The 26431-nt window shown below is 46.7% G+C and overlaps 1 protein-coding gene and 1 long non-coding RNA gene across 2 annotated transcripts; both read left to right on the top strand.

Moving 5' to 3' along the window:
- Positions 1-4249: 4249 nt before the first annotated feature.
- On the top strand, positions 4250-15178 carry LOC107315790 (uncharacterized). Its single transcript, XM_085554924.1, has 5 exons — positions 4250-4401; positions 4676-4700; positions 4756-4937; positions 9357-9418; positions 14585-15178. Exons 1-5 carry the CDS (start codon positions 4250-4252, stop codon positions 14629-14631), a joined length of 468 nt encoding a protein of 155 aa, XP_085411050.1. The 3' UTR covers positions 14632-15178.
- LOC146759962 (uncharacterized) lies at positions 6265-8823 on the top strand. The gene is made up of 2 exons (XR_001556057.3): positions 6265-6616; positions 7507-8823. It is a non-coding gene; the product is annotated as an uncharacterized LOC146759962 (long non-coding RNA).
- Positions 15179-26431: the final 11253 nt, after the last annotated feature.

A 26431-nucleotide genomic window follows, 5' to 3' on the forward strand; every position in this document is an offset into this window, starting at 1 on the left:
AGGGTGCTCCACTCTCTGCTCTGCTGGAGAAGAACGCCTGCAGCTCACATCTTCCCTGAAAGCCCCTGCCCTGCACTGAGATGGCAGCACGTGCAGGAACACGTTGCACATGCGTGCTGGCCCAAGGTGACACGCAGGTGTGCATGAGCACAACTGCATCTCTATTGTGGTTCCCAGCCCCATCCTCACCGCTGCGGGCTGCAGGGTCACCACAGCCGGGCAGTGCCAGGCAGTGTGGGGGGCCCGCTCGTCGGCTGTTGCCCGAAGCAGGAGCCAGGGACTCCAATGGTGCTTTTAGGTTAGTGAGGGCTAGTTACTGCCGCTGAGAGAGGTGGCTTGCGAGGTAATGGCATTTTGCTCTCTTTAAACTTTAATCTTTCCTATTAATTCCCTGCAACTGGAGAATGTATGAGAGTTAATGTTCCATGAACGTGTTTCTCAGCCGACAGTCTCTTCGAGCTAATTACCTTCAGGTGCTAAATGGAGGGAAATTGCAATCCATTTGGATGTGAAAAAATTTCGCCTTTCCAATCCCCTGTGAAACATTCTTTTTCCTGAGTGTTGCAGAAAGAATGCACTTGGCTTCTTCTTCTTTTTTTTTTTTTTGTAATGTTTTCCTCCCCTCCTCACCACAGCCTTCCTCCACAAGCCCCCCATGATCACGATGCACCCGTTTTCCCTTGAAGACTCTGAGATCTCCAGGAGGAGAGCTCCTGGCTCAGCAGAGGGGAGCGGCAGACTCAGCACAGTCATATGGGACAGCACACCAGTAAGGAGAGGGGGAAAAGCATGGATATCCATGAAATCCAACCACATGATGACAACATGGAGGGGAAACAGCAAGAAAGAGAGCAAGAGACTTCCTTTGGAGGTCTGAAGTTAAAGTGTATTTACACGCTTAATAACACGCTTATTACAGCCATTTCCCAGTTGTTGAGTTTTGAATACAGAGATAATAGAATTTTACAAGCTACATAAAGCCATTATTCTTTTGGATCCAGAACTGGGGAGGGAGTTCAGTAGGACCCACTGAGGAAAGAAGGGGGAAGGCAACCAGGACCAAATGGGACATACATGTTCAGACAGGTCCCAGAAGTCAATGTCTTCATGCATGCTGATCAAACCAGAAAAAGTCAGCGTGGGTATGTGCAAACAAGGAGTAGCAGGAGGCTCTGGATGAGCAGTGCAGAGGGAATGAACACCCTTCCATATGGAAGTCCCTATCATTCAAACCCCACAGATGACCACCTGACACATTGGCCATCCCAAACAGAAGTCCCTGATGATGCGTATTTCCCCATTTCCCTTCCAGCCACTAAAGATTCAAGAAAAAGAGCTCAAGAAAAGACAGATTTGCCAGACAAAAATCTCAGTGAGAAGAGGTGCACCAAATTCAGGGTGTCCTGAGCCATGCCCATCACCAGTAGTTTGAGATCTGCTGTGTCTTTAGTGTTTGTGATGCACTTACTGCTGCATTATCTGAAGGGCTCTGTGCTATCTGTCACAGCAATTGCTGGGAGCAGAAGTCTTTTCCACCACAATGTAAATATACTCCAACTGGAAGTGGTGTCGCTTGAGAAAATTCCTTGGAGCTTTGCTGAACCAGCAGGATGTTCTTGCAAGATCATTCAAATGCCCCGTTTTTATGGCTCTGCTCATAGTCCAGATGCCACTGAGAGATACAGCTAAACCTGCACTTTGTCAGTAGGCTGAAATTGAAAACATTTATCAATCTCTGTAGACTAAAAGACATGCTGAATTCTCACAGTCATTTGGACCATTAGTGAGTGAAGGTGCAGATGGTTTGCTACTCATCCCACTGTTTCTCTGCAGAGGCACTTTGACACAGGTGTGGGAAGTTTGTCTACATGCTCCATCTAGGGAAAGCAGTCTAAAGACACACTGTCTTTGGGCTCTTCTTGTTCAAGTGGAATTACAAACATTTGACCTACTGCTCCAGAATGAGTTTTAAACCAACTTTACAGCACTGAAGCAATAAGCACAATAGCAACTTGTAAAACATGAAGGTATTCCAGCATGCTTGTGCATATCCAGTGCACAAACGAGTAGCTGAGGCGCAGAGCCAGAGATTTACCTAGGGATACTAGAAAGGTGATGGCAGAACAGAGCCGAACCAGAGACTTTCTGAACTTCTAAAGCATCTTTCCTGTCTCACTGCCCAGTCACACAAGAGTATGATTATTTCACTTACACATTCGGCCATAGCTCCACCTGCATATCACACGCCTTGCCATCTACCTGCCTGCCCACCTGGGCCCACCCATTTCCCACAGCTCTTTCTAAGCACACTGCCCTCTGCCCTTTCATGCAGCCCCACCCATTCTGCACTTGATATCATTTGCAGAGGAAAGCCAATAATTCTCTCTACATAATAATGAATTATTAATTCCTCAAAATTTTTTTTTTTTTTGTTATTTTCTTCTTTTTTATTTTATGCTGTAAGGAAGAAGATGGCTGGGGAGCAGCACAGGGATTTTAGCATGGATGCAGTGATCTTATCAGCACTGTCACGGGAAAGTGTTGCTTTCATCATCCTTCTCATGACTACATCCAGTTATTCACTATTCATTGTGGCTGGCTGGACTTCACTGGAAGGAAACTGAACTGCAAACTACGCACATTTTTCACTTGATGGTCAAAAAAGAAAAATGGGGAAAGAAAGAGAAAAAATAGTATGTTTTGGATGCAAAAGCTCAAGTGCATGTGTGTACCTCAGTATAGAAAATGTGGACACAGATAAAAGAAAGAGTTTGCCTAGGAATCAAAGTACATAACTGGTGGTGGCTTAAATACCATCTTTTAACTTCTTTAATCTGCTTAAAAACCCCTGTGGCGAAATCAGTATAACCCCCTCAGTCTGCAAGCAGTTATACTGCTATATGTGTACCTAATACCTGTGTAGCTTAATTTCATGCCTACAAGAGAATAAAAGTTACACTGGTATAAAGCCTATTTATATCAGTGTAAGTGCTGGAGGGAAATGTACTGTGTTTATCCTGCTGCTACAGATAGAAATTCTTGCATAGATAAAGTTGAAATGGGAATCCTGCTTGCCCACCCTCTGGGGGCAGACACTATCTGTACAGCTCTGACAAAAACCCCCATGAGGTTTTCACTCAGCTCTTCACACCCGTCCAAGGGGCAAAAAGGAAACTGTGCTTTAACAAGACACGACACAGGCCAGAGACACAGCAGCTGGGCTGAAAGAAAGAGGCTCTGCCAAAATCATCCATGAAGATACTGAAGATAGATGAGGTATCTCACCTGCCATGTCCTGTGTTCCACATGTTAAGGAACTAAGTTGTAGAGAGCCAAAAAATAACCTACTGGAGTGACAATAGCAAAGGAACCTGTGGCTACACAGAAGACTCTTAAGTCAGACGTGAAAGGCATCTGGCAACCTCCTTCATTCTCAAACATAAGTAGTTTGACTGGCCACATTGTTTGGGGGATGGAGAATCAGGAGCATCACAGAATCATGTGCTCTGCTTGCACCAGGTCTAGAGTGCTGTGATACCCAGGATCAGTTCAGCATCAGGTGATTTGCTCATTAATTTCATCTATAAATCTTGTTCCTGCTTTTAAAATGGCAAGGACAATAAAACACACAGTAAAAGGTATGAAAGACACACACACATGCTAAGGGGAATGTTTGCAATGACAACATTCTAAAATAAGGCTTCTTTTTAAAACTATATAGAGGGCACATAACAGCCTCCAAGGAAGAGTCATCACGAAGGAATCATCAGTACAGCCACGCAAACCTCACGAGCTTAGGGTGTAGCAGAGGATGGCAAACTGCAGTAAAATACACCTAATCCACCACCAAAATACAACCACTGCTGGGGAAGGATTTCAGCATCTTACTAACAGTAAAAAAGCTCAGCAACTGAAGTTTCTCTTTGAGTTCCCAGTGCTTGAGCATGTGCTGAACTCCTCTTAGAGGCTTAAATCCTGCTGTGTTTGGGAATAACTGAGTCCGCAACTTATGGAGTCCCACAGAGCTGGGACTGCAACCTGCCTTTTCCACCAAGGGGCCTTGATCGGTGCTGCCCACCCCAGCAGGATTAGCTACGCACCCTGCCCTAAACATGCCTGCAGTGCAGCACTCCCACATATCCAAAGATCTCATAATTGTTTATCTAATCTAATGTGCTGAAGTCAAGTTGATGGGGGCAGACTCTTTTTGGTGGTGAGCAGCAACAAAACAAAGGGCAACAGGCAGAAAATGGAACTCAGCAAGTTCCATACTAACACAGGGAAGAACTTCTATGCTGTCAGAGTGACGGAGCACTGGGACAGGCTGCCCAGAGAGGTTATGGAGTCGTCTTCTCTAGGGATATTCAAGACCCACCTGGATGCCAACCTGTGCGACCTGCTGTAGGGAACTGCGTTAGTGGAGGACTCAATTTATTGGACTCAATCTCTAGACATCCCTTCCAACCCCTGCCATTCTGTGATTGTGTAATTCTGTGAAAGGCAAATACACATCACAGTGTAAAAACAAAACTGTGAACCTCCTTCTACTTCAAATGGGGAGGAGGATAAGCTCCCAGGAGCCCAGTGTTGTCTTGCTCTGGTCAATACATTGCAATCCGACGGAGAACTTGTATTGCCCATCTGTTTAAGATTTGGACCCTCTTACATTGTGCAGAAAGTACTTTATTCCTGGGGCACAGGTAGAGACATTGAAGGGGTCCCCAAATGCAGGCAGGAATTTGTATCACAAATAAGGCATCTTTGTCTTCTACGCCTTCAATAGAGGCTGCTAAAAATGGGCTTTTCATTCAGCCCAGAGTACAAAAACTTCAAAACGAAACAACAAACCCAACCATCTCCCTGTGCCTGTGCTGCCACCTCCCTCTCTCTCCTCTGCTTGCGGCAGGCAGCTCGGGCTGTGAAGACCCGGTGCCGAGGTGAGTGTGTGTGTGTGTGTATTTGTGTGCGTGCATGTGTGTGCGGATGCGCACGCCTCTCGGTGCGATTCCTCCTTCCTTGCCAAAACATCTCCTGCTGTTTATTTATTTATTTCTCTCTGATAACGGAGGGGATCGCGTTTCCGGAAGAGTGCCAGCAGATGATACGAGCCCAGGACTGATACTGCCAGCAAACCCATGCCAGCCCTTTCTGCCGGAAAAATTTCATTTTTTCCAGAAGGAAGCCATGAGTGTGAAGCAGAATCCAAATCCGATTTCTCGGCATTTTTTGTTATCGCTCAGCAGCCCACCAGGTGGGGCAATGGAGGGAGCTCACTCAGCTGCAACTCAGTGCCTTAATCCAATTTACAGCTTCTCTTGGAGAGATAATTACAGCCCTGAAACCAGTTAGCACTGTACAAAGAGACTCTCGAACCAAAGCCCCTATCCTGTCTTTCAAATATTCACCTAGAGTGTCAGGGATGCTTTGGAGAGGGAGGAGGACACTCCAGCTGAGCTGCTGTGCACATATGGCCCCTCCTGGGGACATGTGCTTCCCTCACATGCCCACAGGTTTCCCAGTACCCCATGCAGGGTGCCCGTGTGGGATTTTCAACCCGTGGTTTTCCAGTCCAGGAGCAGACTGAGGATTGAGATGATGACATCCTGAGGTGGGCAGGGGGAGAGAAGGTCAACCCACTCACCCCAGCAGCTGGTGGTACCTCTTGGACTCTGCAAAGACATCACAGGCTCATGGCATCTTGCACACTAAGCGTGCCACCCCACAGTCACCTACCTCCCTCTTCACATTTCCCAGCAGCCGGGCCTGAATTCTGCACTCCCCTTTGTCTCTCTGCCTGTCCCCCATGTACCTCATGCAGCCAGCCAGACTTGGCTCTAAGCTGTGGAGCTGCATGGCTGCCCGATGGCTGCACAGTGAAAAGAAGACTGGGGCACTCTGTAGGAGGGGACAACACAAGCTGCGTGCTTTGTGCTCCACACAGACCTCTAAAAACCATTCTTTCCACCACCAGAGCCTTCCTCTATCACAAGACCTGATGGGTGATACCTTTCTTCTCACTGTCACAGCATTGCCTTGTGCACTAAGAAAGAAAACATTTGAGGAGATGATCAGCCTGAGTAGTAGATACCTTTAAGGTTTCCTTTTGTGCTCTCACCAAGACATGTGGGAAAGGGGACATACACATAGCCAGCACCTTTCTGGTGACACTTGATGATGGCAAAATGCAAGAGATCACAGATGAACCTTGGGGCTTCACTGCAGCAAGCTAAGTTGTTAGCTGTAAATTAGCCTCCTTTGGCTCAAATATCTTTATCAAGATGACGTGATTCTGGAACATCTTAATTGCAGATGATCTTCACTCTAACTGGCAAGACCTAGAGAAAAACCTAGCTGTAAGGGAAACTGTTGATCACAGCCTGAACCTCTGATTAACCATCTGAGGCAAGTGACAGGAGTCAGCTGCAGGAGCACAGGTGAAGGTAATTCAGCTCTGCTCCTGGAAGGGGTGGAGCTCAACTCTACCTCTCCTAGATCCCATTTAAGGGCTGACCACCACTAAGGCAGCATCTCTTTCAGGAGATTGCTCTTGTGTGGAGTTTTTGTTGTGAGCCTCAATGTTGGTGAGCATCTATCTCAGCTGGAAGCCTCAACACTGGTGAGTCTTTTCTTAGATATCCTCTGGCTATCTATTTACTCTGTAATTACAACTATACACTTGTATTATTTCAACTATATACTAGCCCTTCAGATTTAAGTATTAAAAAAGAAAGAACAGAAAACACAGAAATACATGTTCTTGGTGGTAGGAATAGTAGTGGGTGTAGAAGCAATTGGAGACCAAAACAGGTAGAATGTATATGACCCACTGGGAAGTACTCAGTTCCTTGTTGCCTGGTTCACAGCACAGCCCAATTTGTTACTACCTGCTGAACAGCTGGAAGTCCTTTTCTGAGAACTCCTCCTCTCAGTGTGGGTCTGGAAGGTCTCCCAGCAAAGAAGGGCTCTCCTGATGCATCTTTAACTGCACCTGCCTTAAGGTATCAGCTCAGACTGAGAGGAACTCTCCTTCCCTGCCTTACAAAGAAGTGAAAGAGTCAGGCTGCCTCACTGGCAGAATATCCTCTTTCAACAGGCCAGAAAAACTGTGACATATCTGTAGAGACAGAACTCAACCTGGGAAAAAAAAGTAAATAAATAAATTTCAGCAATTGCTGTTCAAACATTGTCACAAATGGATAGTGTACTTGGTTGGGATCCAGGTTCAAGTGGTCACTCTTCTTTCCTCTGTGTCCTTGGCCAAACCTCTCCACTCAGCATCTGCAGCTGACAGCAGGCACTGTCTCTCACTGGGTGTGCCTGTGCTGGCAGGTACAGTCAGAGCTGAGCTCTGGAGCATGGCAGCACACAGGAGGGGTCAGGGTTGGATAGATGCAAGATGCATGGCTTGTTTGCTCACACATAGCCCTGGAGGAATGTGCCTAGACACAGGGAGTTGGCACAGGTGAGCTTCTCTTCTTACAGGCATCTGGTTGGGCTGTTTTTCAGGGGAGACGTGCCACAGGATGGGCACATACTTGAATGGACTGAACAATGGACCTTTCTCTGGTGGGAACCTCACAACAATTACCTGGACTTTGTGGATCAGTCAAATTGAAGTTTGTGTTTGCTCTACCGGGAAAGGAAGTGGGAGAAAACAGATTTACAGACCAGAAACATTCAGTTTGGAAAGTCCTTGGCCTCTGAAGCATCTATGGGAACATCTCTTGTAATATAAGCCTATCTCTATGCCTTGAAGTGCATATCTGCTGTGATTCAGATGCTACACAAGGTTATGAACTCCCCAGGTATTTTGGGAGGTCCTCCTTCCAACTGTAGTTGCAATATGGAGGACATAAATATATTCCATGAGAGCAGCTGCTTGTATTTCCTAGCAGTGTATTAGCATCTAATCCTCTTAGCTTCTTCATCCCTTTTGCATAATATTATTGTCCAGTACTATCAAACACAGAAGGTCTATTTCAAACCACAGTGTTTCCCTCCTTTGATTCAGGTCTTCTGAATCAATGCTCTAGCTGTGGAGCTTGACTTTTCCATTGACTGCCCCTGTGGCATTTCTGATCTGATAGGAATGTGGCTAAAGTGCAGCTGGAACTTTCCTTCCTAGTGAACCTAGGGCAGAGGGTGGTTCATCTGAAACATTGCCTACCACGCACAGGGATGCCACCCCTTATGCACGTGATGTTCATTTGGTTTTCATAACCACATCTCTGTTGGAACCTGTCACCCTGCAAGGCTGTATCAATCTTATGAAGCTGAGTTCTGTGTTTAGTTTCTAGCAAACACCTGGAATTTCTTGTTTAGTATGTTATTTTATTTATATTCTCTCTAATGCAGGACACAAACACCCATTTACCCATTATATGGTTACCTGAGAGGCCTGGAGATAAATGAAGTGTATTGGTTTCAACAGGCAGCTGATTTGAAATCACTGGATTCCTTCACTTGCATCTATTTGGCAACAGGGGCATTATATTTAACTAAACTAATAATATCACCAAGTTGCTTTTGCTAGGGCTAGAGATCTGCCTGCAGGAAATCAAAGCATTAACCCAAAGGACAGAGCATGGCATTAGTTACCCATCTGTAAGCTCCACAAAGGGGTGGTGCCACCCAAACTAGACTGTATTGGGAAAGCCCAGGAGACCTTGCAGTCCCACATTATACCATGCCTTGAGAACAGCTTTGAACAATGACATCTCCTCTGGAAGACAGAATATTAGGTCTCCATTTCAAACACAGACATTTTTCAATTTATAGGCAAAATCCATAGCCATTAAAGCAATGCTGGTAAAATGATTAGTATTCAATTGAATGGCTATGCTTGAGCTTGCAGGTGTTTTGTTGTCAGCTTTGTTTTTGTTGACTGGTTCTCTCAATGCTGGAGAAGCTAGAACACAAGGGGGGCTGCATCCCATCCATCACCTATTCAGTGGCAGTGTATGAGAAGACTGGCTTTAACCAGGATCTTTTATAACTAAATACAAATTTTTTTTAAAGAGTTTCCTACACAAAGCCAAATTCTGAAGACCCTGTTTGTTTCAGAATGTCAAGATTAGATCTAGAGTCTCCTAGATAAAGTTGTATGCTTGGATCCAGGGAAGCAAATTTGATAATATCTTCTAGAACTGCACTACTATTAAAAATAAATGCATAAGTAGCGAGTAATGAAAAAGAACGGACAGAGATACAACCACCTCTGGTCAGTTTGGTGACCTCAATGGGCACTGGAAGGCCCATCTGCAGCATTTCAAAAGCTGTGGTTTATATGGCCTCAAACTGGGTATCTAATCCCTGCTGGAAGTTTCACCTTTCATTTCTTTTCTATCTTTTTCTAGACTGAGGAAGCAAATGTACATATGGATGGGAGACAAGCTGGGTGCTTATCAGGAGGAAACAGGTAAGGATCCCTGGTTCTTAACAGCCAAGTAACAGAGCCTTAGATCCCCTTGTAACAATTACTACTTCTGGCATCTGGATGATGTGATGCCACAACGCTTTCTGTGTCACTGTAATACACTTTCTAGGAGTGAATGTATTTGTCAGAAGTTATGCTGCCCCAAGAATGAGCAGTTTGGGAGGTGCTACAATAGTCTCCACACGTTTGCAGGTGTGAAGGACAGCATAAAAGCCAATGAGGATTTTTCCTCTCATTGTGATCTAAATCAGGGTTATAGCACAAAGGAGAACTGGTCTGCGTTAAACAAAGCTCTGCAGTCAGAGTAGTAGCCATTGAATGAGACCTTGTCAAGGAGGGACCTGGGCTAGGACCCAATGGGTCCCTGTGGGGTCCTGACTCCTTCCATCAAGTCTGGGGTTCTTGCTGTCTCTGGCAGCAGCACAGCCCTCCCCCAGGCCTGCTGCCACTGCTGAGCTGTACGGCTGGAGGGGATGGCACATTGAAGCAATTTGCCAGGCTGCGTGACAATTACTGACACAGATGCTCCTGTGTCAATATGGGCTCTTCTCTCCATTCCAGTTACAGCAATGGGTGTGCCTGGCGGGGACTCCTCTCCACACAGGCCAGTAGGATTATGGGGTTGGGAAGGGGCCACGTCTGCCTGGGCTTGTGAGGGCAGAAGCAGACTCAGAGGTTGTTCCTACTCTGCCCATCCTTGAGCCTGTTTGTTAGGATCTCCAGCTGATTGCCACCACTGTCCTCACACACTATCCCTTTGCCTCCCCTCTGCCCAAACACTGTGGCTTTCTCTCTGTAGCATCCTCACCTTGCTGCCTGTTTGGTAGCTACTGACAATGAAAAGGAGTGGCATCCAAGCTCACTTCTTATGCCAAAGCCCTGCATGCCTCATGCTCCCCTCTCCTTTCAGCTTCCCCTCCTCCCCACTTGAACTTGAGCCAGTTGTTTCCCATTTAACTGCAGTATCAGTCAGTACCTAAGTGACAATGCAAGAGATTCTCCATAGACACACCAGAGAGGTGATACGGAGCAGTTTTTAGGAAGGACAGTGCAGGTATAAGGAATTACAGACAAACCCCTTCACCTTTAGAGCAGTTCAGGGGTTCATTTTTCCCTTTCCAATTTCTGACTGGCATCAAAGTTGATATGGCTTTTCCTGCCAAAGCCTGAAATGTACACATACTGCTCAGATCCAATATTTACGAGTTATCAAACCCCATTCAGAGAAACATCGTCAAGATAATGTAAAGATGTCAGACAGATGCTGTTAATGGTATATATGTTGCCATAACCCAGCACATCCCTTCAACCTCCTGGATGACTGCAGGTCCCTGGCGATGCAAAACATCTGCTGATCAGGTCTGTATAAACACAAGGGTCCCACCCCTGGCCGCAGTTTTAGCACCAGGTGGGGAGATGAGCAGCCTCAGGTCATTTGCTGTCCAGAGTTGTCTGACTGCCTCTGCAGAGGAGGCCCAGAGAGTCTGTTCAGGTGAGCAGGCACAAGGTGCCTCTTCTCCAGTAGCTATCCCAAATTTAGACAGTAGTCAATGCTGAAGACTGCCTGAGGCATAAAGAACTCTGCTCAGCTTCTTCCAGCACATCTCAAGGTGGCTGTCATTAAAGGTCCCTCCCAACACAAACAATCCTATGATTATTGCTTTCAGCATCTCTTTCCAGTTTACCATCCCCAGCCTCATGCTGTCATCATTAGAAGGTGCATGTCTCACTGTACCCAGCCTGGAGCAGCTGAGATGCAGCCATGTGCTGCTCTCTGATACCTCAGTGACAGCAGATGAGTCTCCAAGAGAGGTGCAACAAGGTTGGAAAAGTAGGAGCAGACCTTGTCTTGACAGAACCCACTGTCTGCAGCCCGGAACATCCCCACCAGACAGCACATGCTAGACAAAGCCAGGCCTTATATTCACACATCAGAATTGTTGGCTCAAGTCAAAATCACCTTGGGATGTTTATTAGTGCCTTCTGCCCACTGAACAGGTCAGCAGTGGAGCTGCTGCTGACACCAGTTCTGCACCCAACTGGATGGGTCTTCCACAGCCCCAAAACTACATCCCTCCCATTTCTCCTCTGCTGAAAAAAGGCTGTACTGCTCCTTTAAATATGGTGCATGTTTAAAAAAAAATAAAAAAATTGACAAGCTTCCTCACTCTCAAAAGAGTGAGAAATTTTCATTGATTGATTTCTTCATGGCTTCTTAAACAGATAATTAATTCACCGTGAACCTGCGGACACACCGTCGTGAGTCGTTAATATTGTAAATTCACATATACTTCAATAATCGCCTGACCCCCCCGTCACCCCGAAAAACAGATAGCTGTGCAGCGAGGAGGAGGGGAATGGGGGGGAATCGATTTTCGAAGACATGAAGGGATCACCCAGCAAAGGGAAGCTATTGATTCTCTTTTATAAGACACCGCTATAATATTTATTCTTTTGTAAACAGAATTAACCCAGCATCATGGGTCATTCCTATCGAACAACTTTCCTCTCATGTGCACAGCAATGCTGATTGTATCAGATGAGGTAGAAACATCCAAACCACACCACCCACCCTGGCCTGCACCTCAGCATCCGCTCCTCTCATGCTTGCTGGGTCTCATTGCCATGGCGCAAACCCAGCTGGCACTGAGGCCATTCCACACCAGCCATGCACAGGTATTAGCAGCCTGGGAAGCAGCCACGCTTTTGTGGCCGAGTGCTGCTGGCACCAAGGTGAATTCTGGGCTGGGATGGAACTCCTGTGGCTGGAGCTGCAGACCCAGCACTCATGGGGGACTGCTGAGCAGAGGATCCCCACTGCCAACAGCTGCTAACAACGAAAAGGAGAGGGAGAGCTGCAATACAATGAGGAAGTTCTGTTTATCTCATGATCAGCTCTATTCCACAGCATTTTTTCCACTCTTCAGAGCTGGAATATCGAAAATGTCGATGTAAAGTAGGCTTTTGGCTCACTTGTCCCAGGGAAGAGCAAACAAGACAAGATTTAGTCAGAAAAGGATCTACAAATGCTGGATGAAGCTGTTTATCTTCCTTGTGTGTATCTATATAAACACAGAATCTCACTTCTCCATGGAAGATTAGCCATACATGGTCACTCAAGTCTCTTGATAGGACAAGACAGATTAGCCTAAAGTTACACCGCGGGAGGTTCAGGCTGGATATTAAGAAAAACCCTTTCTCAGAAAGAGCAAAGAAGCATGGGAACAAGCTGTCCAGGGAGACAGTGGAGTGAACATGCCTAGAGCTGTTCAAAAACCATAGGGATGTGGCACCTACGGTCATGGTTTAGTGGGCAATACTGGTGGTATGCAATATTGGTGGTAGGTAGATGGCTGGACTGGATGATCTTGGAAGTTGTTGGTCCTTGGAAGCAGTAAAATAGAACTGCTAAGTTCTTTGAGATACCAGGCAAAGCACTGCTAGGAACATCAACTGTCATAGATATGAAAAAGTTGTCTACAGAACACTCTCAGAAAACATCTTGGGCATGTCTTATGGGCCAAACCCATATCTAAGCACCCCATAGCCTGCTGCATGGAGGGAAGGCTTGGGGGAGATTCAGCTGTGAGCATTCTCTTGGCATGAACCCTTACTAAGGCACCAAGCCCCCCCAGCCCCACAATGTGGGCTATGGCAGGAGATGTTTGCTTTATGCTGGGCTGGCAGCAGGGACAGCCCTGTGCCTGCCCCTGCATCAGAGCCCTGGACATGCCAGGCCCCTGGTGCTCCGGCTGGCTTCCCTTTGCCTTTCTCCTATCCCGGCCGAGAGCCAGGGCAAGTGAGAGAGGCCCTAAATTGTGTCAAAGAATTTAAAAGCAGTGGGGGGAGGCCAAGGGAGGCCAGGCAGCAGTGGAGGGGCAGGCGCGGGCAGCGGAAGCCCTAATTAAAAGTGGGGCCACAGGCGGGCAGGGCTGCCATTCAGAGGGCTGACAAAGGGAAGGTCTGTGGAGCAGAACTGGGAGGCAGTGAAAGGAGAGGGCCCCGCAGTGCCCCTCGCCCACCAGCCAGCACCCCAGCTCGCAGCGCCTGGCTGACCTCAGCCTCTCCTGCTGCCATTCTCTCTTCCCTTCCTCCCAGCCTCCCCTCATCCCAGTACAGGGGACTAGGAAGCAGTGGGACACTGCCAAGCACGAGACATTGAGGGATGCCTGGCTGGTGGTAGGGAGGAGTGTGGGGAGCGCCAGCCCCCCAGCGCAGCTCCCTGCCGCCAGACAAGCGCCTTTCCACTCCATCAGCGCCCCTGAATGCATTAATTAGCCCCCAAGCCTGGTGCTGGGGAACGCCACACCAGTCATATGACAGCCATGAGTGGCCTGGCCCTCCCCACAGCCATGGGTGGGACAGTGAAGGGAAGGCTGCCCAGCCCTGCTTTCTCTGAAAGTGGAAGCTATAAAGGACTTTGGGGGGAAAATGAACAAGAGGCCCTGAGCTTGATGAAAGGCAGCCTTAAGATCACAGTTAATTTGGTGCTCTTTCCAAAACAAAGGCTCTTTACATAAGCTTTAAACGTGTTTTCACAGTAGCACAGAGAAAGAGCAGCGAAGTGTCATCTGAAGTGCCCCCCATCTCCTGCCCCTTTACCTTCCCTCCACACCTCTCAGCATGCCCTGCCTCTTAGTTTTATCCCTAGCACTCTCTCCTCTTCAGGTTTGATTGCATCACAGTTTCTGCCATGAGCCTGTTTGGGCAGAATGTATCTCAGTGTGTGCCTACATCTCCATGTGATACCTTCTCTTTCTCTCCTCTTCTGGGCTCTGCAAACAGAAAAGCCAGAGATCACATATCCCTGCAGTAAACGTGCACTAGTCTTGCTCAGATAATACATACCAGTTAAACCAGGTCTTTTGTTCCTGTGCCAATGCAGAAAAAGTCACATCAGTTGTTTTAGCTGGCTGTGTTATTGAGCTTAAGGAGTCCTCAGCTCTCCACCATGGCGCATACAGCCCTCCCAGCAGCTTAGTGCCTTTCACTGGTTCTCAGGAGCACACTATAAACTTGGAAGGAAGCTGACATGCTGATGGGAAAAAGGCAGCACGGTATGGTGGAATAAACAGCAGGCAGCAAGCCAGTGCCACTGATTAACCATCTCACCTTTGATTTTCCTTCCCCTTCATCTTCTCTATTCAGCTTTCAGTGGCTTCCAGATGGGGCCCTTTCCTACCTGTACACCCTAGGACCCTGAAAACTACTGCAAGCCAGGAGGCCTCACACAGGAACTCAACAACACTAGCAAGAATGTAATTGCCTTCAGAGCTAGCAGCGCTGGCACGAGAGACCGCCTTCAGTAAGAACAGACTTTCCACCATCACACGCCTCACCCAGGTGCACAACTTCGTTTGCAAAGGCCCAAGGGAGTGAAACAGCTCTGCAAGGCCTTAGGAGAAGGGAAATTGCTATCAGACTCCTGTTGACTCCACAGCCCACCAAGGAGGCTGCTGGCTTCTACAGGCCATCCCCCATCTGTTGGAATAGCAGGAAGTTTTGCTTTAGCAATAAAAAATAAAAAATGCTGGAGTCCAACTGGTGACTGAAGTCTGGTGCCAGGCTCTGCTGCAGAGACATCACAGCTGCTTACAGTGCCTGCTCTGAAAGAGGTGCTCATTAAACATTTGCCTTGGGTTTATTTTCCCTGTTCGCTATACCCAAGCATTCACAACAAAAAATCCATAAGGGAGAGCTGCAAATCAAAAGTTTGATTTCATTAAAACAAATGCAACCAGCCATCTGACTACGAGCTTTTCTTCCTTTGCCCTCTGTTTTTTATTTAGCCTTTAGGGCTTACTTTGAAAAGCTCATAGCTACATGGTCCAGAAATGACTTTTATTTTCTAATTGAGAAAACTCAGATTTTCATAACTAAGACATCAGGGTTTCTGATGAGATCCTAAACAGTCAATATACTTTTCAGAGATGGCGACACTCCCAACAAAACCACCTCAAGTTGAAGAGAGGGTATTTCTTCTAAGGTGGATACTTTTGGTGAAGTTCTTCCCTATTTGGTACGTCTTGATATCTTCAGCCAAGACACCTTCAATCAAGACACTTTCAACAGCTACAGATATCCTTCATGCATGAGCCATGAACAGGAAGTGTTCAAGGCTGAGGAGTCAGCCTGGACTCTCAAAACCTAGAACATGGGCTGTTCAGACTGCTTGGAGGAAGGCTCTCACCAGCAGGATGAGAACACTAGTGCTGTGAGCAGGACTCAGAAATGCACACACCCAGATGTTAACATATCAGATCTCCAAGAGGAGTGGGAAATCCGTGGCCCATAAGCTAGACAGCACTCACAACTTCATGCCACGTGGCTCAACAGCACACGAGCTTTTTCCTCACTGAATGCCAGTGAGCTGAAGGTGCTTGTAAAGCTCATTTAGCATGTTTTTCACCTTAGCCTGAAGTCTTGGAAGTCCTGGCTGGTTGTAAGCCCAGCTAATGCCATACCAAGGGCTGAACCTCCTAGTACCACCCACTTGGGAAGCCTGTGCCCCCTAGACATCACTGCTTTGCCATACCCCACACCACAGCACCATCACACAGCACCCATTGGCACCCAACATCTCCTGGTGATGACCTGCTCCCAGTGGTTCAGTTGTCCCCACATTCCTTCTTGGCATGGCCAGCACCAAGCCCATTTCCTCTGGCTCCCTGAGCACCTGGGGGAAACTCAGTGCAAAACCATGCTGTGAGGCACTGACACAGATCGATCCACAAGCCGCCCCTGATCTTCTCCACTTCTGATTGCTACATTTTTTGTGACAAATTGATAAACTGCATCTCCACTCAGTTAAAGATTTGATCTCACTCTCTTAATCCGCTATCAATAAGATATTAATCGTGCACCCGACCTGTTCTGTTCCCCGTCTGCCTGCAAATCCAATAATCATTTCAGAATTCACAGCCGAGTGGGGCACTCCCTTCAAACAATTAATTTCATGGGAGTCTCATTTATTTTCCCTGTAACCCTCTCCCCCCTCCACCCCTCTGCTGCTTGCTTGGCTGTCCCCTTCTCTCTCCCAGTCTACACGCTTCCCACTGAAACTCCTGCTCAGCCGAGCCAGGAGGTGGGAGTGCAACTTACACCGGGAGCCTCAGAGATCTTGCACAACTCCCTTCCATTTGCTGCTCCACAGAGCTGATGAAGCACCCCCTAACCCAGCTCCCAAACATCACTAAAGGTAAGGGCCAAATTTACCCCATAGCTAGCATGCTGTGCTTGCAGCCAGCTGCCTAGTGAGGAAGGGAGCCACATCTGCATGCTCATCAACTGGAGCTGCTGGCAGGATGCAGGAGTGAGCCACAAGCAACATCCCAGGCTGCTCTCTTCCTCCTCTTCCAAATTCTACACAAATGGCCCCAGCAACCCAAGGCATGTTAGACTCACCCACTCATGGCATCATGGCAAGGTCATGACAAAGAGTCAAGGGGATATCAGCGCCCTTGCACAAGAACTGCCTCCCCCTTCCAGATCATGTCAGTTCACACAGACAGGAGGGAGAGCTCCCATGGCATCAGTTGTGTGCTATGAGCATCACTGCCATGCAATCACCAACCCCACAGTGATGGGAGGAAAAAAAAGTCCCTAAAATGGGGGCAGATAAACTCATGACAGTAGAGCTTTATCAACATATCCTCAACACGTTCTCCTAATAGACTGTATTCCTGTGTGTGTGCTTTTTGATTTGGACTTAAATCTGGTCTGGTAGATGACAACCCTGTCCACAGAACAGGGGCTAGATCTTTAAGGTCCCTTCCAACCCAAGCCATTTTATGATTCCACAGTTTTAGAGCTTTTATCTCTTCCCTGCTATTCAGAGGGGAACCAGACTTCTTGGTCAGCTGCGCTCTCTTTGCACCACCCTCACCCTGTCTTCTGGCACTGCATCTCAACAGCCCGTACATTTCAGACAATGCTGGTAATAATGTTAGTCTATACAGTATTTATAGCAGCACTTGTATGAAGATACACAAATTAGCCAGACACACAAATCAGCACCATTTGTGTGCCAGACTCGCTACCACAAGTGCTAGAGGCCAAACACAGAGCCCGTGGTGAGGTGAAATCCTTCAGCGAGCACCTCATAACAGGTGCAGTCTTCAGTTATCCATGCAACAAATCTTAGAAGCCCAAGCATGTCCCTGACTGTCAAAGATCACCCTCCTGATGTGTGACTTGTGCTTCATCCTCTTCCAGTTCTTCCTCCTTTACTTCAAAACCCACAGAGACAGAAGCACTGTGATCAGAGATGAGAAGGGCTGGGAGAGCAGGGCTGTCACTGGCAATATCCGCCACCGGCACTGGCAGGAAGGCCGGAGGAAAGAGCATCTCTGCTTCTGTGCTGGGACAAGAGCAGAGCTCTGACAAGCTCTTTAAGCTCCCCAGGCTCCAGAAAATGCTGCGCAAAGTGTTTTAGCAACAAAAGTCTTGAGAAGAACAAACACTCTAATCCCTTAATGAGCCGGCTGATCCCCCATCTTGGCTCTGGCTTCTCTAAAGAGCCACACGCTCCCCTCCTCCCCAGCCCCGGACCCCTCTGGAGCAACACACTGCGGCTGCTTCAGAACCAATTCAAGGTGCTCTTCGGGTCCAATCCAATTACCCTGCATCCTGCTGGGCGGCCCCACAGACCGACGGCTCTTTCAGGGCCGAGTCTTATGGCCTGTTAATCCTCCCCTCATTAAGAGACCTTGTTCCTCCCTCCTTAGAAATGGGAAAGTAAAAAAAAAAAAAAAAAGAAAAAAAAAAAAAGAAAGAAAGAAAGAAAAAAGCCCACGCTGGGAAAAGTTTATGCAACTTTTAGAGCCCTAAAACGGAGCATGAAAACTGGTCCACAAGCTCCAAGGGTATCTCTGACTTCTCCTGCCCCCAAATGCTGAGCCCTGTGCAGAACCTGGCTCACGGGTGGAGAGGATGAGCATGCAGCAAACCCTAGCACTGTTCTTACACCGTACGTATCTTTATTGGCATGTCTTTAATGAGCCTGTCATTAAGCTAGGAGCAAGCTGGGTGGGAGGGATCCCATAAAACCAAGGCTCACAGCTAATAAACGCAGCACCAGGGGGAAAGGACACAGCAGCGGCAGTTGTACTTGGTCATGCAGGGCTGAGCTGGCCTTCCTCAGCCTTGCAAGGACAGGGCTCCTTCTCACCAGAAGACAACATGTTGGAGCAGCCCCCTCTGCCATCCACCCCTCTGGTCCCACACAGGTGACACTGACTGAGGTCCCCAGCCCAAACAGTGGCCATTCACTCCACTGCAGAGCCCTCCTAAGCACTGAGCTGAGGGATGAGCCGGAGCTCAGCCATCTGCAGCCACCTCCTAACATATTTAGTGCCGCCTGCCTCGAGAGAAGGCTGCTCCTGCCTCTTCTGCTTTCTCTTGTCCTGACGATGCAATCATGAAACCCAGCATTTTCCCTCCAGTCGCTCACGATGTCTGACCAGTTCTGATCTGAATCCTGTAACCAGTACTATTGCTGCTGGTGCTCACGAGCCCACTGTTAAGGTATCACAAAGACTACATATGTACAGGCTGATCTGTCCCTGCAGCAGGTGTCATCAGCTCACCCCTCTCCATGGGCAATGAGGAAATACAGTAATAATGAGAAAATACTTCAGCAACTACGTTTTCTAAGATGAACTGTGATTCTGATTGTCTTTGTGTGGTAAGCTGGTTGACATCTCCACAGCATATCAGAGAGCAGAATTTCAGTCCCAAGTCCAAAAGGCATTAATAATATTGCTGAGGATGCAGACAGACCTAGGAAGTCTATATACATTGGTAGAAAATAATGAAAATAGGGTTATATAGAATAACAGCAGGGACTGCTCTCTAAAGATAAGGAGATAAAAATCAAGTAGAATGAAATTAAGGGAGTAACATCATGGTGGCAAGACCCACAAGGATCTCACCAGTTCCTGAACAGAACTCAGGATTGCATGTGGATGAAGAGGACTTAAGTGATATCAAGGGTGTATGGGAAATTGGTAATCACAGCCTGAACCTCTGATTAATCAGCTGAGGCAAGTGTTGGGTCAGCTGTGGGAGCACAGGTGAGAGTAATTTAGCTGTGCTCCCAGAAGGGGTGGATCTTGACTTCACCTCCTCTAGACCTCATTTAAGGGCTGACCATGACTAAGGCAGCATCTCTTGGAGACTGCTCCTTGGTGGTGACTATCTCAGTGGTCCTCAGCAGACTGAAGGCTTCCATATGGGTGAGTTTTTCCTGTAAATAACCTTTTGGATATTTACAACTATTCTCTTTTCATTATTGCCTCCATACACAAGGGTGACTGTGAGATCTCAGATTTTTGCTGTAGAAGGATGCCTTACTGTGCATTTTCATAGTTGGTATTGGAATGTATTTTTTGATGTAAGAGTCAACAAGGAGTGAACATATTAAGCTGCAAAAGGTGTTTTTTCAACAGGGTTTTAAGTATTTTGAGGGAAGGAAAGCTTTTCAAATTTCTTTTTTCCCTCCCAGCAGAAAAATTCCTTACCAGTCTTTCATGGGCCCCAGGGAGGAGAACTGCATGATCTAATTGGGCATTATCTCAGTCTTCTCCAATTTCTCTCCTGTCACACAGCCTGCTTTTTGACCTATGCCAAGAGAAACAACGTTGGCATGCATCCTTTTTGGCTTTCACAGAGCCTGTTTCTGCTCTGCTCTCTTCTACAAATTCTTTCTAGTTATGCCATCTCATCCGTTTGCTTTGCACATGCACATTTAACACCATCATTACAACGGAGAAGATTAGATATCAAGCTCACCTTTTCCCATGTAATGCTGCTTGTTGCTTGTTCATTGTACTTCCTTCAATAAGGTCAGTGGAACTCAGCCACTCCAGATCACATTTGTTAACCAGCAGGCAGGTTCATTTTCCATCCTTTCTTTCTGAACTCAGCCATCTGCAAACAACTGCTTTGCTCAAGAACTTGGTCGCTCCCTGCCCACTAGTTGTCTGATATCAGCTGATAATTCCCCATCCATTGTTTGAAATGATTTGTTAAATCAGTTCTGTGAACTATTCAAACTATCTTCACCAGCCTTGAGTGGATTTAAGGGTCACACACTCAGTTTCTTTCCATGTGGGTCTCCACATTTAAAGTCAGGAATTGGGTGAGAATCTTGGATTTTTAAAAATAATACCATTTTTCTGATAACTCCCACTGAATTTGACTTAAGAACACCTTGGTCACAAATACCATGGCTATGAAATGTCTCTGCTAGGGCATGATTAGAAAACACACATCTAAGAGAAAAATCCTCGAGGAAATCTAAGTATTTTTATTTATGGGAAATATTTTCTGTATGATGACCAAAATCATTATATGCTGAGTTCAGTAATGTTACTGTAAACACAGCCCCGGTCCTTTGACACCTCACAGAATGTTGAGAGCTCTGGGCTTGATCCAGCAAAATGGTTAAGCACATGAGCAGCTTAAGAAATGAAGTGTGTGGTTAAATATCTAGCTAGATCAGGGCCAAAACATTTGGCATCTCACAGGATTGCTCCATAAAAATGCTTTTCATTTGGAAAAAAAGTCCCATCTTTCATCAAAAAAATAGATTAGGAATTACCAATTTCCTTTTCAGATGCAGTTTAACATGGTTGTCTAACTTAATATCATCCCTTAAACTCTTCTCTCCATGGACATTTTTTGTAGAGGATGGGTTCTTCCTATATATCGTCATTCAGTTACACTGCAAAGCTTATTTCTTGCTGAGGTCTCAGCCCAGGAAGCCTGTGTTGTTCTGACCAGCCCTGTCAGGTTCCTGCTATGAAGGGAAGGGAATATGGAAGAAACAAGTATGCAAAGACTTATTTGTAACAAGGAGCATTTTCTAAAACATTGTTTGTAGTGGGAGAGTGTGAGCTGGGCCAGATTTGGAGGCCAGTCACACATGTTTAAACCAGATTTGCTTTCTCTTTTTGTCAAACAATTACTTGCTCTGTGGTTAGCACAGAAGACCGTGAGATAGAGATCAGAGCCCTCTGTGCCAGCTACCAGCATGAACACAGAGTTACTGTCCCACAGACCTTCTGTCTAAATGCCACCAGGTACAGTGGGAGCCCATGGGGTAGGGAGGCATACCAGCATCTCCCAGAACAGAAAAGTCAAGAGGAAGTCAAGTCAAACTGGATGGTCTTTTACTGAATCCTCTCTCTCAGGGCCATAAATAGCTCTTTCTCTGGTGACCCTCTACCTCCACAGCCCTTCCCCACCTCCACACCCCTCAGCACAGGCTGCTCCTTGCCCTCTGCAGATCATTGTCTCCCTGCTAATTGCCGTGTCTAGGAGGAACAGGTCAGCAGCTTCAGATGAGAGCCAAAGAGAGCTGTTAATAAGTAAATGATAATTAAAAAAGAAATAAAGTTACAGAATGAGCTTGTGTCTTGCCAGGATTTGCCTTGAAATTTGGCACCCACAAGTATCCTATTTCAAAAGGGCTCAAGCTCTTTTTCTCTCCTTGTCCCAAAAATTTGATGGTAAAATGGATTGCACCTGGTGTTCTGACTCCAAGAAGCTTGCATGTGTGACTATTCTGGTTCTTGCCAACATGGAAGCTGAACTTAAAGCTGCATTGTGGGTGTACACCTATTTCACTAAATACAGACTCATTCCAGCTCCAGCAACAAGTATCAGCTAAACAGCTCATATGCCCCCCAGGACACCACTCTGGGCTGTCACCCTGCATAAGGAGATGATGAGGCTCCTGCTTGAGTCCCTCCTGGTCCTGCCCCATCCCAGGAGGAGGTGCTGCAGGATGATGGTCAGACTCCTCCACTCCTGCCTTTGTGAGCCTAACCCTGTGGGGTGTTGTATTCCTTTGAAACCCGAGTTGCGTTGATGGATATATTTGCTGGGTGCCTCCCGTCTCTCCTGAGCTCAGCCTGCCCTGTCTGGAGGTTCTGTGAGGGAGAGGGGTCTGGAGTTTAAGAGCGTTATTGTTACCAGAGGAAGGAATTTTCAGTCCTATAAATCAGAGGCAGGCAGCAGTAGGGCCAGCATAGTTGGACTGTGTGAACAAACTTCATTTCCTGGGAGACTGGCCTTCAATCACCCTCTGTCATACTCCACTGATCAGAGGTGGACATGAGAGGAGTTCATTAAGGTGGAAGAAAAATAATATAATAGGTCCTCCCCATGCATGCACTATTCCCGACCCCTGGGGGTGGCAAGGCACCCCGTGGCTGTGCTGAGATCCAAAACACACACAAGGAGGCGCTCACCCTGAGTGCGCTGGTATTCCTCTCCCTAAGCAAATTTCCTTCTAAAAATGGACACCTTGAACATAGCTGGAGGTTTTTTCTGGCTACTTTTCAGATGAACTCAGTTCCACCGTCTGTTGACTCGCTTTGTAATTCTTGGCTGCACTCTACCGGAGAAGGATTGGGCCCAACACTCAGCACAAAAGGAATCAACAATTTGCTGAGCAAACCAGAAAGCTCAAAGCTCTCCTTGTTGGTTTTGTTTCCTGACTTTCTAAATGGATGATTCATGTGTTGGGGTTTTTGGGGTTTTTTTTGTTTTTGTTTTCATTTTAACTGTTTTGTTGTTTCTTAGCCTCCCTTCAGCCCTACTGATTTCAAATCTGATCCTAATTATTGAATTATACAATCACTGAGATTGGAAAAGACCTCTCAGATCATCTAGTCCCACCTTCCACCAGTGTTGCTCACTTAGCCATGTCCCTAAATACCACATCTACACGTTTCTTCAATTAGGAAAAGGGAAAGGGATGATAGTAAGTGAGAAGTAAATAAATAAATACAGTGAATGAAAACAGAAACTTATTTGAGTAAAGAACATGGGGAAAAAAATCTAAAGGAGACAACTGATAATGAAAAGCTTTGTGTTCTCAGGTATGAATAGTGAGTGTCTGGATGGATGCACAGAAAGGAGCTCTAGTAGGGCCTGGGAGCTGTAGCCTTCTGGGCTCAGCTGGGTTGGGCACATTCCATTTGTATGCTTTGTACAGAAAGCACAAATGGAAAAAAAAGGAAAAAAAAGAAACTTGTTTTTTTTTTTTCTTTTTTTTTTTTTTTTCACCACTTTGAAAACACTTTTCTTAACAGTTTCTATGTTGATAAGCTACTAATAGAGTTTGGACCATCGGATTTACACAGTTGATACCAAACCAACTCTTGCTATTTTTGAAGTGCTGCCTGAATCCTGCTTGAGACAGGCAGACAGCCTGTGTTCTCTCTACTCCACCTCCTTGGTAAATGGAGGCACTGGTGGTTCAATGAGCTCCTCGCGTGCCATTTGACTTGATCCCTCCTGGCTGTGCTGCTGGACTCCTCTCCTGGAGAAACTTGTGGTTGCAGCCAGGCAGGGGAGGGAGCTGGCAGAGGTTTCAGCATTGCCACCTTTAGATCCCATGTCTTGATTCTCCACCTGACATCATCCAGGGAACAAGAGGGGGATTTTGTACCAAGGAAATTCCTTTCCTTGCGATCTTTCCTGAGAAACGTGGTTTCCATGTCATATTTAATCATCCCAGAAAATGCTGGAGGATATTCTCAGAAGGTTTCTGAGAACTGTTGCTGCATAGAAAACATTTAACTATCTGGTATGAAAGTCTTCTCCAGAGAGCTCCAGTGGACATCTCAGTGGCACTTGATGAATAGCTGGTGAAGGATCTCATGGGCCTCCTACATGAAAGAGGTTGTTGGAAAATGAGACTAAGGGATAACTTTTCCACCCTGGCTGTTCATCACCAGGCAGGCTCTTTGTAAACCTTTTATTTAGCACATGAAATCTCTCTGACCAAACATTTTATGCTAATGTCTAAAATGACAGCTGTGCTGTTGTTAATGGATGTACATCTCTGTTGTCTTCGATGCTGTTTAGCATGTCTGCATTAAAGAAAAGTTCACTGGGTTTGTTGGTAAGTGCCAGAGAATGAGGATGAATGACCTCCAGGCTTTGCTGGGATGAAAAGGGAAGGGAATAGAAAACTGAGCTAAAAAGCTGTGGCCATTGCTGCAGCAAAGGGCTGAGGAGCACACAGTACAGGGGCTGCACTGGGGCGCACTGGTCTGTGGCTGGAGATATCCAAGGATGCTATCAGAAGAAAGAAACTGAACAAATGAAGTGTACCCTATACCCAAACGCAGTGATATGACCCAACCCACTCCCACTACATCAGAGCTCTGTTTGGGTCATTAGTGCTTGTTTTAATTTATTTAGCCAATTTTATCGCTGGAAACACACAGTGATTTACAACCTTTCCTCAGTGCACAGATTAATAAGCCTTCTCCTCACTTCCCCTAGAGACAATTAGCATGTAGCCATGATGGGAAATGACTATGAGGAACACACAGGCAATATGCTGAGAGAGCGAGCCATCAGGCTGAATCCTGCCTACAGACAAGGTCACCTGAAAGCCACCACCCCTACTCAAGTCTTCACCTGGAGTTAAAAGCTCCCCTGCCACGTCTTCTTATTGTCTTTAGCAGACACTTTGCAAAGAACATGGAAAGCTTCACTTTACAAGCAGGGAAACTGTGTCACGTACAGCTGTATGCCCCCTGCCTTCCCCGCAGCTGCAGCACACAGCTACACCATGATGGCTTTGCACTTAGAATTATAGAATCACAGAATCATTAAGGTTGAAACAGATCTCTAAGAGCATCTAGTCTAACCATCCACCTACCACTAATACTGCCCACTAAATACATCCCTCAGCGCCACATCTCCACAGTTCTTGGACACCTCCAGGAATGGTGACTCCACCCCCTCCCTGGGCAGCCCATTCCAGTGTATTACCACTCTTTCTGAGAAGAATTTTTTCTTAATATCCAACCTGAACCTCCCCCTAGGGCAACTTGAGGCCAAATAACTTCAATAACTCTGCTATGGTTCTCCTCTACTGTTCAGGCCCAGGGACTGTGTTGTGCTGGCAGAATGTCCATGGCCATCCATGGAGCGTATTGGCACAGCAAGGCCCATATGGATCCCTGTAAGGGCTGTTCCTAGGGCTCCCTTCAAGACATCGCTGAGGAAACTGATTTCTCTTCACGTAAGGACCCTGTGCTTTCTTGGCAGCATCTCATCTTTCCCATTGCTCAGACAGTCCATGGTGCTTCCACCCCCATTCTCCGTGGATTTCCCCCTTGCTTCCAACACAGCCTGTGGCAGCAGCAGGACATCAGCACGTTCCTCTAGCAGTAGGTCGGTGAGGCCAAGGGAGCAGCTCGTGTGGTACAAGTACTCTGGGTTGTTTCTCCCTCCCCTCTGAGCCCATCCCCGCTGATAGACATTAGCAGGTGGGAGGCTGACTCACACCGGAGAGCCTTTGACATAAAGGGAGTTTTTACCCCACCTCTCCATCAATCAAAACTTAAACTTATTTGTGCTTATACGCTACTTCTTAAGTAGAGAAAATAAAAACTGGGTTTAGGAGAGTGCAAATATTTAACAATAAAAAAACCACATTAATTTACCCTTTTTCATTTCTACAGAAGGAACCTTAATGGAGTCACATGACTCTTATTCTAAGTGATAAACCACAGGTCATAAAGCACCACTTTATCACTCTGCACAAGCAGTATAAATAACAGCTATTACCCAACCTCACTCCATCTGATAAGCTCAGAGATTTTCTAATATACATTTCTGATTTTTTAAATAATATTCATGATCATTTCCTCTTGAGCGTTATGAGTCTCTGGCTATGTGGCCCTTGAAACCAGGGCCTGCAAGCCCTTGTACCATCTCCCTGATTTATGGCCACGTTGGTTGGGACTGACGCCCTAATGAAATCTGTGACACTGCATTAATGGGGCTGTTTGTTACCACCGGAGTTCAGCGGCTGGCCGTGGGCTCAGCGCCGTGCTCAGGAAGGCATCTCAAGCTCTTCGAAACCCACCCGGTGGGCAGCAAACCCACCCCACCTGCACACCACGGGCACCACTGCATACTGCAAAACCCCTGCGAGGGTGCGGGCGGCAGGTCACGGCTCTG

Source organism: Coturnix japonica, chromosome 8, assembly GCF_054131305.1.
Source record: "Coturnix japonica strain WE chromosome 8, WE-NBRP24, whole genome shotgun sequence".
Classification (NCBI taxonomy): Eukaryota; Metazoa; Chordata; class Aves; order Galliformes; family Phasianidae; genus Coturnix; species Coturnix japonica.